We start from the raw sequence: 15,486 nt of genomic DNA on the forward strand, positions 1-15,486 counted from the left end.
CCCACTGTCAGCCTCTTCCCCCTCTCTTTTTAATTCTCTCTCCCTCTTTCCCTCCCTCTCTCTCTTGAGCCATCTCTCTCTCCCTCTCATTTGCCATATTTGCTAGCGAGCTCCCCATCTCGGCGGCGGATTCGGGTTCTCGACGGCGGATCCGGACACGGGCTCGACGCTGCCGTCCTCCTCCCCCCACGACGGTGCGGACGAGCTCGCCGACGGCGTGGCGAGCTTGGCGGTGGCAGGCTCGCTGGATCTGGCGGCGGGGCCACAATGCGACAGTTCCTCTCCCCCTCCCTTCTTCGCGAGCGTCGGCGGCGGATCCGGACGCGGGCTCGACGCCGCCGTCCTCCTCCTCCCATGACGGCGCGGACGAGCTCGCCAACAGCGTGGCGAGCTTGGCGGTGGCGGGCTCACCGGATCTGGCGGCGGTTCCTCTCCCCCTCCCTTCTTTGCGAGCGTCAACGTCGGGAAGTAGCGGTGGCGGCGGATCTGACAACCGGACGAGGCGACGCACGGGGCTCCAGCTCCGCCACCGTGTGGCCTCGGGCCGTGGCTTCGTTCTTCCTGAGCTCAGACGCAGCGCTTCGAGCGGTTCCTCCGCAAGCGCGGAATCGGCAATGCGGAGCCACGGTCCCCACTGTCACGGGTACACGCGTCCGATATAGAGCCGTGAGACGATGAGCCAGAGCCACACGTTGTAAATTTTATGACTACAAAGGGTATGCTTGTGGCATGGCAGCCAGCGAACCATAATAACGGGACCCTTATGTTGTTATTATGGTGATCAGTATTTTCTTATGTTGTTATTTTTTAATGCTATAAAAATCATATAACTTGATTTATTTTGCATCGAACTTTTGCAATAATAACATCGAGTTCTAAAGATTTGTAAATTCATCGTGAAAAAAATTGTGGTCAAAACTCGTATAATTCAGTCACTACTAATAGTTATTAAAAAAGATAGATGTAGCATGATATATGGAGTAGTTATGTAATATTATTAGGGTGCTTTCGATTAGGCTAAAACGAGAAGAGTTATTAGCACATTATTAATTTAATATTAAATAATAAAAACTTAAAAATAAATCATTTTTTGTAAAAAAAAAGTTATTATAGCAGTTCGGTAAGTGTAATTACCAAAAACAATGTAGTAGCCAACTCAAGAAACTGATTCAAACTGTGTCTTAGATGAATCTATTACTACTACGTCAACAGTAAGAAAACATGGTATCTTTGTTGCTTTCAAAGTTAAAAAAAAAAGTCCATCTTGATTCTTGATTACTAAAATATCCGAATAATAATGGCAAAACCTGTCTCTCAAATCCTAATACCAGATTAATCACTCCCCTAAGAAGAAGAATTAGAGAGATTTATTCCACACCTTTAAATATGGAAAATGGAAATGGAAACAATTTTCTTGTATACAGACCATTTTCCAAATTTTACCATATATTTACAGAAACTACTATTCTTTTATATTATGTTAATTACCACATTTTTAAGTATGCCAAAATCTATGGTACATTTCTTTCTTTGACATATAGTTAGAAGCCCATGAACTCTTCAACCAAATCCCTATATGGAATACTCCTACAAGGTTAAAAAAAGATAATCTATAGTTTACATAGTGTAACATTCAATTTATTTCATCATATTATATACTTGTACAAAGTTAAATGTGTGATTTTAGAGTTTAATATTTTTTATATTTATTACATGTTTTTAATCGATATCGACATGTTTCTGTCTGTATAATTCCGTTTCCGGCTTTCCGATATTTTGAATTTCGTTTGTATTTCTAGCTGTACGATTTTCAACTCTATTTTTTGAGAAAAATATGATTATGGAAATGGTTGAAACGTTTTCGGACCGTTTTCAACCCTATCGGGATGAACCCCTCTCTCCATCTCCCATGCAAACATTAAGTACACAAATGAAATAGTTTCAGCGAAAAATGAAGGGAATCATGCAGTAACCCATACTCCTATGCCAGATTCATAAGTTGTTCGGGAAGCACACGGCCTCCGAGGTTTAATACATGTAACCTGATGTAATTCAGCAACATTGGGATTGCCACACATTCGTTTCTCAGTAAAATACTCCAGAGAGCTAGAATACCTTGATTCTCTTTGCCGACTGTGTTCATCGTTTTGACGTTTATCATTTGTTTATGTGCCACATAAGAGCGACGACCCTCACTATAAAAATGTTGCAATTGATCTGGCTATTAATTCACTGGTGCTACGGGTTTCCGACATATTTCCGAGATGATGAGAAAACGGATTAAAATAACTTTGTCGACAATGAGGAGATGCCGTACTCCTGTCTTTGGTCGGCGCAACAGGATAGACCGATCAATAAGAGTCATGTAGCTCCTCCTATCCACAACAAGCAGCTGAAGAAAACCAGAGTTTGTTAGACTGTTACAAGTCAGGATCATCTCGTCGTCTAAAATTAGCTGAACAACCCCATCTGTCCGAAAGAACGCCTGAAACAAGCAAATGATGTGTGCTCAGGAGATAGGACCAAATGGTTAAGTATCTTGGATGTGTGGCGGTACTTTTAACAAAAGCACAAATCACGGTTGCTTTCGGTCTTGGATTCTGCGGGAAAGAAGAGGAGACATGCATGCATGTCAGCATGTGGGGCTGAATCGCTGAGAAAGGGGGAGAGGAAAGGGCCATGCTTATCTACTGATCTATACTACATGTGAGCTTGCCCGATCTGATTCGCTAGGAGAACAGATGGAAGGCCTGGTATGCACAGCAACAATAATAGATCCTTTCTTAATTACTCCCTCCATACTAGTAATACTAGTAAAGAAAGTAGTTTAGGACAGCGACACGGTCTCTAAAACATAATTTTGACTTATTGTTTCTATAAAAATATTTATTGAAAAGTGATATATGTATACTTTTATGAAAGTATTTTTCAAGATAAATCTATACATACAATTTATATTTTCAAACTTAACAACTTAAGAGTTATTCATAATTTATATTCTCAAGTTTTGACCTAAACATTATTTTAAACGATTTTTTTTATGAGTACGGAGGGAGTACGTGTCGACAGAAGAGACATTATCAAGTTTGAAGAACTCAGGCTATAGGCCGGGCAGCTGAGACCAAATTAATCAAGTTCAGACTGAAGAATTCGCAACAAGGACAAATAAGGTTCATGACATGAAGATACATAAAGACCAATTTCAATTTTTTCTTCAAGTTTTCAACTTTTTCGTCACATCGAACTTTCCTACGCACACAAACTTTCAACTTTTTCATCACATCAAACTTTCCTACACACATAAATTTTTAACTTTTTCGTCACATCATAGAAAAGTTAAAAGTTTTAAGAAAAAAGTTAGACTCTAAACAGAGCATAAACACAGCCTTAAGTTCCAGTTCTAGCTAAAGCCTAAGGTACGGGTCATATCCACTTGCCCTGAAAAGTCAGAACATCGCATTCGATCAATACAAGTTAGCGCGTAAATTTAGCTGAACTCTCTTGGGGGTTAACCGGGTAAGCGACAAGTTAACCATAGCCGCACATGAAGTCTCAGATCTCCGCAGGGGGGAAGGAGCCGAGCCGAGCGAACACACACACAGCACCGAATTTCCTCGTTTTTCCCTACCCGTCGCACTCGTGCCCAACCCAACGCGTACGTAGCTGTAGCGGGGTGGCTGTCTGGCTGAGCTACCAACAAGCCAGTGCAAGTGGGGGATCGGTTTTGTCCTGTCATTTATATATATGTAAGCATCCAGCCTGAGATTTGGGTGACGCTAGCTGATCGCTGACTGCTACCGTGATATTTATCACGCAATTGGGGATCCAAGCACATTAACAACTATAGACGACAACCCCGATATGCATGGCTCATTGTTATATTGCTATTTGTCACCTTCGATCCATCGATCATGCGGTGTTTGTATGTAAGGCTTTCTTACCCCCATAGATTTGCTGCTCAATTTGACTTGACCAGCTCTGGTGTGTGAGATCCAATCCTGACAACGGGACATGCATGCATATGCACCCATGGGTGAGTGCTCTTTTTTCTTCTGGGACATGTCAGGGTGGGGGCAAATTAAAGGAGATGGAGATCGAGCCGGTCGGCCTTTACCGGGAGAGGGCTTGGAGCTGGAGGACGCTTTTGATGCCACGCCACAAGTTGCGAATGCGTAAATGGGCTTCAAAGCAAAGTGCGCGGGAATGCCGGATCGAGCACGGCGCGGATGGGATAAACAACACAGCAGCCTCGATTGCCGGGGGGCGGGGTATCGCGGTTTTCGCCCTTCTTTCCTGACGCGATCAGAGCGGCTACAATAGCACTATTAACCAGCTGTAAACATATATTAATGAGATAAAAGATGATAGATAAAAGCAGCAGGCTACAGATCTGTAGCCAGCTGCAGCACGGACTCTAAAACGCAATGTGTGTATGATAGGTGGGACCATATATTAGTAGTATAGCAAGCAACTATTATATAAATTGGCTATTAGATTAACTATAGATAAATTGAAGCCAGTAGTAGGATATACTATTAAACTTGCTCTCAGTCGATCTAATCTTTGCCGGGTCGAGCAGACGAGTACCGTGTATGTAGATGCAGTCAACGGAGAGTTTTATGCTACGCAAATGGCAGTATAAATACATCGGAGGAGATTCCAGCGCCCAGTTTATGATTCTAGAGTGAGAAAAATATGTTACATGGTCCCGTTAGCTAGCTTAGTTATATATCCAGTGCCAGTATATGTCGTTGACAATGTTGTAAAAAATATCATTGACAAGGGCAAACCGCAAACAGTGTCGTGCCGCATCCATTGCTGGAGAAAGGGTTTTTACCCACGGTTCGCAACCCCCCTATATCATGAATCCGAGACTAAAATGCCCATCTTTAATTCCGGTTAAAATAATCGACACTAAAGATTCATCTTTATTCCCGGTTGCACGGAACTAAAGAGGAGAATATTTATGGGTAACGCCAGTTTTTTTTTTCAATTGTTATTTGAATATTGATTTCACGCCAAACTCACCAAACTCATTCACAAAATCATCATAAATTCCAAATCGAGTTGCTCCCTACATATCCAAATCAAAGTAACAACATCACAAATCATAAGATTCATGTCAAAAATTGTCAAAAAAAAACATCACAAATTCTAAAAAAATTACATCACATATTAAATAACACAGATCCGATGAATCACAAATTCTTTTAAAAAAAACAAAGAAACCCCCAAATCAAGTCCTCCGCCTGCCGCAGGCCGTCGTCGCCTCCCTAGCCCGACGGGCGCCGTCGACCCCGCCCAGCGGCTGCTGCCCCTTCTCCCGTCGACTCCGCTGCAGAAGATATGTGGATGAGGAAATCTAAGTATGTAGTCTCTGGTTCGATCTATTTAACACGTGGGAGGGAGATATTTAGTCTCGGTTAGTGATATCAACCGGGACTAAAGATCATACAGTCCCCATGTACTTTAAAATCGGGACTAAAAATAGTTTCTAGTCCAGGTTTTTAGTTGAACCAGGACTATTGTAGATTTTGGCCAACCTATGTTTCTCTAGTAGTGATCACATGCATGTACGGGTTGCAGTTGTTCGTAAGATACACGGTGTTACTTCGCAAAGAAAAGCAAATGCTCATGTATTGATGGACGTAAGCAACATGTTCACAAAAATGATGAAAGCATAGCAAGAGCTGTCTTGAGCGTTGTCATTGTAAGATGCCAGCTTTTCTCAAAACTTGCATTAATTTGGAGTGCACAATACTGGATTGAAATAAAGAATCAAATCTGTTTATTATATATATTCTTTTCCTTGTCTTTTTGGAGGCAGATGCAACCATCTATATATCCTCAGCTATGGCGGAGATTTAACAACCCAAACTGTTGAGTTTAGGAAAAAAAAAATCAAATGGGAAATAGAAATGGGCCAGTGTGTGGGCGAGCGCGCCTTGCGGGCCACGAAACCGTGAACGACATGTTCCGGCCTGCCCACGAGTCCCGCACTAATCGACGTACCCCTTCGTCTCGGCCCGCCGCCGCCTCCTCCGCTCGAGCCGCACCGCGCAGCCGCCGGCCCAAACCCTATGGCTCGCAAAGCGCGACCCGCGGAGCCTCCTACACCGGGGCGGAAGGGCAGGAAACCTCTCCCCTCCCACGCGCCGCCGACCGAAGCCGCCGCCGCCGCCGCCACCGCCACCGCCGCCGCCTCTCCAGCCGCAGCCACCGCCTCTCCAGCCGCAGACGCCATGGAGGCCGAAGCGGGCGGCGTGGCCATCGTGTACGACGCGCTCCCGGGGCTGACACTGGCGTTCTCGCCGGAGGAGGAGGAGCACCTAGAGGGTGCGACTGCCGACCTAGGCGGCGCGTCGACCTCCGCCTCGGCTGCGGTGGTGGAGGAGGTGGAGGACGCCACCGCGGCCTACTCCGTGTTCCGCAACGAGATCACGGCGGCTGGGGACGCGCTCGTCGATATCCCCGCGGCGGATTTCTTCTCCCTCGACGTGTCGGCGGCAGTTGAAGACGAGCCGGCCACCCCGCGTGCGTTGTCGCCGCAGCCTGCTCCGGAGGCGACGCTATCGGGTTCTCTAGCTCCCGCTGAGCAGCCAGCGCAGGGGTCGGAGCGCGCGTGGTTTCGGGGAGGGAGGCGGTTCAGGAGCCCTATGCTGCAGCTTCACAAAGGTAGGGATAATTTTGGCTTTGCCATTTGTTAGTTTGAATGTTGGAAAAGAACACGATTTGTAAATTGATTTGATCAGCTTAGAGATAGTTCAATTCGAATTTTAGCTTGGGTAGGCAATGGACTTGTTTCAATGGGCACAGATTATGCGAATAGTTTGGAACTGATTTTAGTTTGGTTCTGAAATCTTCTCAGTTCAGCCTAGGTGGAGATTGATGTTTTTTTAATTGTATTTTGATATCAAGCTACTCGCGATATGCTCTTTCATAACACTCTTGAAGTGTTGCCTGGAAACTATGGTGTTATAAACTTGGGAGTGTCCACATGGTGTTAATAAGCTTGAGTCAGTTTATATGGTTTCAGGCTGGACATTTTGACTGATGCAATACTGACATATTGTCTATTTCTTACAGAGATTCTTGACTTCTGTGACTTTATATCACCTTCTGCTGAAGAACAATCTTCACGAACAGCTGCTGTGAAAGCTGTCTCCAATGTTATCAAACATATATGGCCTCAATGCAAGGCATAGTAACACACATTGTCTCTCTCTTGCCATGTGCGCACGCATTTGATCAGCATTAGCTGCAAGTCATTTGGTAATTCTCGTTTTGCATTGCAGGTGGAGGTCTTCGGATCTTTTAGAACAGGGCTGTTTTTACCAACAAGTGATATCGATGTAAGGGATTTTCTTTTTGTGCTCTCCAGTGGATTTTTGAGCATTTAATTTGCTGTTCTGTTGAGTTGTATGATCCCCTGGAGCATAACATTTACTTTGATAGCAATGCTGGAATCGTCATACTTAACATTTTGATGGATGAAATAGCAATACAGGAGAAAAAGAGTAAACACAGAAGGAAGGTGTAGCTCAGCATGCACTTTCTGTTTTCCTGTTTTGCAGAACAGGGAGGAAAAAATGGGATGTATATAATTAGCAATGTTTACTCAGTTTTCCTGGAGTAAAGTATGAAATATGTTTCTCCAGAGTGATTTTCACCCTTAGTTGCATTGTTAGCTACTTCCACTTTCATATCAAAGGGATACCCTTCTTCTGCTATTCTATGATTATGATTAGAAGAAAACCGTGATGCATAGCCTGTTACAGACGTGTTAAGTGTTAACCCCTACTTTTCACCTGGGAACAATGAAATACGAATACATGGAAAATGTACCCTATTTTGGGAAACTCTCTCCTTTATCTGTGAGTTTATACATGGTTTTGTGATGCAGGTTGTAATATTTGACTCCAGGGTTAAGACTCCACAAGTTGGCCTGTATGCTCTTGCAAAAGCATTGTCTCAGAAAGGGGTTGCTAAAAAGATACAGGTCCATTTTTCACTCTATTTAACTCTAGTTTGCAACACTTGGTATTTGCAAGACTTTTTCTTTTATTTTGTTAAAGAATTACTCAAAACAAAGCCAAAGAGACAAAAATGCATTTTTTTTCCAATGAAGGAAAAGTCAATTTTCTGTCCAACTGAAATATGCATGACGGATAAATAGCTACCTTGAAAGAGACCAAATCCCACTGTTTAAACTTTCACTCTGTGCTGCAGTTGTCAGTTGTTATTGTCAATCAAGTAGATTCCAGCTTACTTATTTTTCTGGTGGATCATTTTTTTTTTCTTTCATGGCAGGTAATAGCAAAGGCCCGTGTGCCAATTGTGAAGTTCGTGGAGAGAAAAAGTGAAATAGCTTTTGACATAAGGTTAAATTGTGTTTCTCATCAAATATTCCTTTGTTTCTAGTTTTTTGCGGGAATGCTTATCGAATAATTTCCCTTTTTCTTTTTCCAGTTTTGACATGGATGGTGGACCACAAGCAGCAGACTTCATCAAGGTACTTTGTGCAGACAAATTGGCTAATTACTTCACTGGCAGCGTGTGTTCGTGAAGCTAATTCGTGGGACAAATGATTGCATATATTTTGAACATCATTTTTACTCTGTACTGCAGGATTATGTGAAGAAGTTTCCTGCTTTAAGACATCTGTGTATGATTCTGAAAGTTTTTTTACACCAAAGAGAGCTTAATGAGGTACAATTATTTAAAACTATTAGTCGATCCATTCTAATAATAGATTGTTTGTAATTATGGCATTTCTAGATTTCCAATTACCATTTCACTCTTTTTGGTAGGTCTATACGGGTGGAATTGGTTCATATGCTCTTCTCACTATGCTCATCACACATTTACAGGTAAAGCTGAGTCTGTTTTGTCCTCTAACGTGATAATGGCCTTTTTTTGTATACCTGAATTGATTTGAGTTATAATTCCTTAAAAAATGGTTGAAAGGTACACATTGTGTTTTTCCTGACATTTAAGATTTTTCTTATAAATACTTAAGACACCTAACAAACATAAATTTGGGTTGTTTATACACTGCATCGCTAATTTGTTCACTGATTCAGTCTACCATATATTACTTACTATGGATAACTGAACTTTAGTGCTAAGTGTTCTTTTTGTTAGTTGGTCTGGGGAGGCAAAGATATACTGGGGTATCGTAAAAAGGAGCACAATTTGGGGATTCTTTTGGTAAGCAATACTTGTTTTAAATGTTTAACAGTAATGCAATGTTTTACATTACAATGCTTTGACTTCCGTTGCATGTAAAGTTCCATTGGAAATATTCATTTCATCGTGGTATTAACCATAATGCATATTACATACTGCTTCCGACCATATCGTTCTCAGTATACACTTTTTTACGTTGTCTTTGCTAATGGAAAGGACATGCATTCTCTTTATAATTAAGGGGGCATGACACATGATTGCAGCTCTTTATAGTTATTTTTCCCCTTCATGGCAGATCGCATTTTTTGATTTTTATGGACGCAAGTTGAACAATTGGGATGTTGGAATATCCTGCAATTCTGCTAGGACCTTTTTCTTGAAGACTGATAAAAAGTAAGGTGTTTACTAGTGGGCTTAGACCAAATGAATATACAATAAAATTATCATCTTCTTAGTATTTTGTTCAACTGAAAAAAAGGGATAATTTTTTCAGTATTCTTGTGTATTGCTGTAGAACAAGAATATCTCATTTGCTTCTAACTAGGCCATTCTGTTAAACACTTAAAACTGTTGAAAATCTGCTCTGTAAAGATTTATAGGCGAAATGTCATTATATAACTGAAAGAAAATTTGATGAGGGTGCAACTGTTTGAGTTGCTAAAATTTTGACTTTGTTGTATAAGCCATGGAACTTGTTTACTGATCCTGTTTGTGTCTCTCTGCTTTTCAAGCTTTGCAAATACTGATCGAGCATACCTTCTAGCTATTCAAGATCCTATGGTATGATCTTTGGCCCTTTCCTTTTAGTCTTGGTTAGCTTTAACATCTCCAGCTTCAATGGATTTACCTATTGTTTTTCTTATGGCCTAGGTACCAGATAATGATATTGGGAAGAACTCATTTAACTATTTCAAGGTATTATTTCTTACAATGTTGTTTGTGCTGTGGTTGTGATACTTGAAGTATTACTCGTTTACTGTTTCATAATAATATATGCAAGCAATATCGATGAAAGTGTTCCTATCTTATAATGAGCCTGTTACTTTGCTCTCAATGCCAGTTTCCTGGCTATGGTGCTTACATGGTATTTCATAGCAATTTTGCTAGGTTATACTTGTGTTATTTGAGCAATGTTCCGTGGTACTCTGTAATGGTTTGGTACCCTGTCACTGTCAGTATAGTATTTTGTTCAGTGATAGAGTGATAGTCCATGTTCTGTTAAGGGTAATCAATCTGAGGTTATCTAAGGGCACTAACAGTTATGTCCTCAAGTTGTCACCTGTCCTGTTCCTTTTTTGCCACTGTTGCACGTTCGTTACCAAAGTTCTTCAGGTTTTCGGACCAAGTTTCTTGAAACCATAAGAGATGGTGAAACTGGAACATGGTATAAACTAGTACCCTTTTTCTGTCACCAGAACTAGTTATCTTCTTTAGTTTGAAACCCGAAGCTTTTGCATATCTGGATTCTGGAGTTAGTGATATAACTACTGGAATTTCAAATGTTGTGGACCTTCGTGGTATAGATGTTGGTCCAAATGGGAGGTTTAAGTAGGGTGGTATGGCCAATGGTCCAATCTTAGTTTACAGAATAAGTGAACTTCCTAGAATTTGCAACATATAGTTATTGGACATTGATGTTTGAAGTGTGCTGTCACATTATCTATCACGCCACTTCTATGTGAGCTTTTGGCATGTTTATGAAAAACTATAAATGCGAAAAATCTGATTGAGTAATATTTTTTTTTGACTAACTGATTGAGTAATATTTGTTAACTGCTGCAGGTGAAATCAGCATTTTCAAAGGCTTATTCTGTGTTAACCGATGCGAACTTGATAACAAGCTTGGGGCCCAACAGGAGCATTCTGGGTACCATTGTCAGACCAGACTCCGTGCTCCTAGACCGGAAAGGCTGGAACAAGGACGCTACAATACCTGACATGTTAACAGAACCCTGGGAACCATTACCCCGTCAGTTTGATAGCGATAATGATGCAGTCTATAATTGGCATGTGATAGATGATGAACCACTGCCCAGGAATACTCGATCCTCATCGGAGGACACAAGTCCATCACCTACACAAAAAAGGAAGTCTTCCAAACCAAAACAGAGATCGCGGAAAAAGGCCAAGGCTGATTCGAGTGGTAACAATGCTGAAAATGGTTTCAAGCGGGGGAAAGGATTAGCACAATGTGATAGATCACATCAAAGTGCAGGAAGCAGCAGACGGAGCAAAGGGCCGAGAGAGTATGACAGATTTACAAATACCCTCCCACAATATACTCAGCACATTAGTAGGTGGTGACTTTAGGCTGTTACTGATAGCATTTACAGTACAGTTCGGGATTGGGAGATCCCACGAGGTTTTGACAGGCAGAATGGCGCCTTGGCAGACGTCGAAGTTCAAGCAGCTTTCTGTAGCCATATGTATGATTTATTATTTATTTGTTTGTCTAAGGTTATCGGTCCTTTGTAACGCCGATGAAACCGATATATTCAGTTATATTATCATCATATGAACTGCAATTTCGCCAACTTGTCTATGGCAAAGTTTCAGACTATTAAAAATTATCTTTGGCTGGAACGTGAATTCATAATTCATAACAAGACGTCACTTCGGTGACATCCGATAAAAATAATTCATAACAAGACGCCTTGAAAGGTTTAAGTTTTATTAAACGAAAAAGGAACATAATTTAGATTGTCGCAGCTACCAATCACACTAAATACATGATTGGAAGTTCAATAAAATCAAGCTTATAGTCGAATGAAATAAAAAGGTTCCACCTTCTTTTCCCAGTTTAGAACTGAACAAGTAAACAGCTTTGTTTACCGTTACCACAACGACACTGCAAGCTTAATACAGCTAGCTACCGTCTTTTACTCGTCTTTCTTCTGTGCGAATCCTGGGGGAAAGGACTCCAGCCTTTTCTATTCCGCTCAAAAGAAAAAGGAAATATAACGAGAATTGTATATGAGGAATACAGGATAATCAGCTATCAAGCACTTTGTGTTCAAATATCAAGCCTCTTATACCTCTGCTCTATTTTCCTTTCGAGAGCTGCTCCTATGTTTTTTCCATAGTATAACGGAAAAAAAAGGTCAATCAACAATATGACAGGTTAAATAAACATTGAAAGTAAAAATGCAAAACAAAAGAAGCTAATAAACCGATATTGTAAGGCCACCCAACAAACAGCTGACAGGATCAAGATGGTGTAAACTCGTCAAATATATTCATACCGCAAAGACATAAGTTTACCAGGTTACAAGCAGGTATGTCCATTAAAAGTGAGGACATATGCTAGCATCATCACTTAACTAATCTACCATTCTTATTCAGATTGACCCTTCAGCTGAAAAAAAGTAGAAGGATTTGCACCAATCTGCTGGCTAATTAAAAAAAAAGGAAGCCAGATTGAAGTGCCCTTATGGAGAGCTGATAAGCTTCCAGTCCATATTAGAAGTGGAGATCCTTTGTGAGACCAGTGAAACATCTCAATATGACTGGTTCATTCTGCACTAACCTGACCATTCTCGTGGGGATGTAACATTGCTACCTGCATTGAGCTTATCAGCCATGGCAACAGAGTCTGCAGGTTGGGCTGCAGTTACCACTGGGAGAGCTACGCTCTCAACTCGATCCCGTGGATACCCTACCACACTAGCTGTTTCAAACATATTTCCAAATGGCTGATTATGCACGACTTGTGGTCCCAAATGATGAAATGCCATCGGACCACTCGCTGGATGCTGAGGCAGAACAGCAACAACAGTAGCAGCACAGTTAGAAGGATTCTTGAATGTGGCGCTGTAGGATTGGCCACTACCTTGAACGGCATAGGATGCCACATTACAGTGGTTGGGCTTGCTTGGTTGAGGTGGGCATGAGCTCAGGCCGTGTTGCTGCAATGGTTGTGGCTGCTGATGCTGGATGTTAAGGTCTGTCGATGGAAGCAAAACTGTATTGCCTTGGCCATAAAAAGAAGGCATGGCTTCATGATGCTTCTGCTGAGGTGAAGAGTATGGCGAGTGCACAACCATGTTTCTCAGAAGTGGCTCCGTTGTAGCACTGGCAGGCTTCTGAGAAGAGTATGGAGGATACAAGACAGCGACTTGAGGAGCACTTTGAGCCTGAGGAGATGATGTTTGCTGTTGAACTAGCTGTGGTGGAACTTGCTGAATATTGTATTGCTGCGGTTGCACCACAAGGGGCTGTGTTCGCCATGCTTGTGACTCAACCTGCTGAGCAGGCAGATGTAGCCTTTGGTCCTGGGGTTGAGGGTACAATTCTGTCACCTGGCTAGATTTCTGAGATAGGTCAACTGCAACCCTGGCTTCAGGATTCTGGATTTGTGACTGAATAACATGTACCGCGGATTCTGATGGTTCACTCTCTGTGCACTTAATAGGATTTTGGCTTTGCATATAATACACGGCAGGTTGACTCGGCTGCTGCTGATCTGGTTGTGTGCTCAAAGAGACAGGCACTAGTTGCTGCAAAATATAACCATTGCTGCTTTGGACTGGCACAGCAGGAGATTGCATTGCATTAACTTGCTGAAGTGGCATGAAAGCAACCTCATGTTTTGCAACTTGTGTGCTGTGATCATTTTCCCTTCCGAATGTTGAGAAAGCAGAGGCTTCATTTGCTCTAGCAGGGAACTCATGCGCTATTTGAAGTTTGGAGAACTCGTTCGGTGTCTCTGAAATCTCATGCTTATCCTGCAGAATCTGCACAGATTTTTGAACCTGTTCGCCAGAAGAAAAGATTTCAGTGTGTTACAAAATGATCTGAATCTCACGAGAACAGCAAGTCGTTGAATCCATTGAATTCAATCGTAACAACTTGTGAAAAAAATTGCACTATGACTCCTTAAGCACGAGTGAAAAAAGAAACAAATTTTGAAACGTAAATGGCACTGTTAACAACTACAACCACAAGCTCAAGCTTCAAATCTGAACATTGCATCAAAAAGTTGCAAGCCATGGATTAATTAATTAATTAATTAATTTTTAAACAGCTTTATTACTTTACCGTGCGAGATGGATCAATGCGAGTAATTCGAAAACATCGAACAGTTTGGGTGCAAGTAATTCCGTTGACCGTGCAAGAACGTGCATGGATCTAGAGCCAGAGCACCCCACCTGCCTCAGATTCTTCTCCAGGCACCGGAAGTTGACCGTCCCCTCGCTGTGGTAATCCATGACGTCGCTGCGCAGCTCCCCGATGGACCTCTCGAGCTTGTAGCAGTAGAGCTCCAGCTGCGACAGGCGGCCGCCGATTCCCTCGAGCGAATGCAGCAAGCCCTCGGCCTGCTTCTTCATGCACTCCTCCACGGCCGCCATGACCGCCTCCTTGGTGTAGCTCTCCTGCCCACCGTACACGTTCACGAACGTCCTCACCATCCTCTTCTCCTGCTGCAAATCCTGCCCCCATTCCCCCCCAAACACACACGCACAGCATCATCAGAAACCCCGGACAACACAGTCGGGAAACCGGAAAAGCTTTCGGGGCTCCTGCTACCTCCGGGCGGCGGCGCGACTGGTCGAAGGAGCAGCGGGCGGCGGCGGGGTCGGCGGGGAGGCCGAACGCGCCGGAGACGGAGGCGGCGGCGGGGCGCGCGGGGGACGCCATGGTCGGCGCGGGCGGGAGGTAGCTAGGGTTTTTGGCCTGGCGGGAGGAGACGAGACGGTGGAGGTGGAGGAGGAGGGAGTCAGGAATCCGAGGCGGAGGAAGGGGCGAGGAAAGTGAGAACCGAGCTGGGCGCGGGGCGCAGTGTGGCTCACTGGCTGCCTCTGTGGAGTGGAAGCCAAGCACCAAAAAGCAGAGCAGGAGTAGCAGTCGTAGTAAAACAGAGAGAGAGAGAGAGGCAATCAGATCCGGTGAAAAATAAAAAGTGTAAAGTAAAGAGAAGCGGAAGCAGAGGAGGGAAGCAAAGCGGAAGGGGTTGGTTCGCCGGGTTCGAGGCGTTTGGGTGGAATAAAAATGGGGGCGGAACGGAACGCGTGGGTTGGTGGGGTTGTGTGGACTCCCGGGGCTCCCGTTGCACGAGACGAGAGAGAGAGACCCACTTGGGGCGTCGAAATCCGCGGTTGTCTCCCCGTGAGATCCATGGGATTCAGTGGCAGACGCCACTCTCCTACGGTCGCTTGTTCGCAGCCTCGCTCCGCGGCCTCCGCCCGTCGACAGGTCGAGCCGGGAGTTCCCGCGCGGTTTGAGGTTGGGTTTGGATTGGGTCGGCTGCGGTGCGGCGTCACTATCCTCCTGAACCATGTGCGCGATTAGAAAACAGCG

At 43.4% G+C, this 15,486-nt stretch overlaps 2 protein-coding genes across 2 annotated transcripts; one reads left to right on the forward strand and one right to left on the reverse strand.

The window, feature by feature from the left end:
* Nucleotides 1-6,080: 6,080 nt before the first annotated feature.
* On the forward strand, nucleotides 6,081-11,727 carry LOC127777534 (uncharacterized). Its single transcript, XM_052304145.1, has 13 exons — nucleotides 6,081-6,675; nucleotides 7,087-7,199; nucleotides 7,296-7,352; nucleotides 7,904-7,999; nucleotides 8,311-8,381; nucleotides 8,470-8,512; nucleotides 8,629-8,709; nucleotides 8,811-8,870; nucleotides 9,145-9,210; nucleotides 9,485-9,582; nucleotides 9,921-9,969; nucleotides 10,060-10,104; nucleotides 10,972-11,727. The coding sequence occupies exons 1-13, from the start codon at nucleotides 6,081-6,083 to the stop codon at nucleotides 11,491-11,493; spliced, it is 1,896 nt and encodes a 631-aa protein (XP_052160105.1). The 3' UTR covers nucleotides 11,494-11,727.
* A 675-nt stretch (nucleotides 11,728-12,402) lies between these two features.
* LOC127777543 (uncharacterized) lies at nucleotides 12,403-15,139 on the reverse strand. The gene is made up of 3 exons (XM_052304153.1): nucleotides 14,716-15,139; nucleotides 14,337-14,618; nucleotides 12,403-13,940 (listed from the first exon to the last, which is right to left on the reverse strand). Exons 1-3 carry the CDS (start codon nucleotides 14,824-14,826, stop codon nucleotides 12,711-12,713), a joined length of 1,623 nt encoding a protein of 540 aa, XP_052160113.1. The 5' UTR covers nucleotides 14,827-15,139; the 3' UTR covers nucleotides 12,403-12,710.
* Between the last annotated feature and the right edge of the window lie 347 nt (nucleotides 15,140-15,486).

This window comes from Oryza glaberrima, chromosome 1, assembly GCF_000147395.1.
Source record: "Oryza glaberrima chromosome 1, OglaRS2, whole genome shotgun sequence".
Classification (NCBI taxonomy): Eukaryota; Viridiplantae; Streptophyta; class Magnoliopsida; order Poales; family Poaceae; genus Oryza; species Oryza glaberrima.

Bases quoted from the DNA above. Each gene is read 5' to 3' on its own strand.
- LOC127777543 (XM_052304153.1), bottom strand. From the start codon at position 14,826: ATGGCGTCCCCCGCGCGCCCCGCCGCCGCCTCCGTCTCCGGCGCGTTC. The intron at 14,619-14,715 runs GTAGCAGGAGCC...GAATGGGGGCAG, and splicing joins AGTCGCGCCGCCGCCCGGAG to GATTTGCAGCAGGAGAAGAG. The intron at 13,941-14,336 runs GTGGGGTGCTCT...TCTGGCGAACAG, and splicing joins TGGAGAAGAATCTGAGGCAG to GTTCAAAAATCTGTGCAGAT.
- LOC127777534 (XM_052304145.1), top strand. From the start codon at position 6,081: ATGGCTCGCAAAGCGCGACCCGCGGAGCCTCCTACACCGGGGCGGAAG. The intron at 6,676-7,086 runs GTAGGGATAATT...TATTTCTTACAG, and splicing joins TATGCTGCAGCTTCACAAAG to AGATTCTTGACTTCTGTGAC. The intron at 8,710-8,810 runs GTACAATTATTT...TCTTTTTGGTAG, and splicing joins ACCAAAGAGAGCTTAATGAG to GTCTATACGGGTGGAATTGG.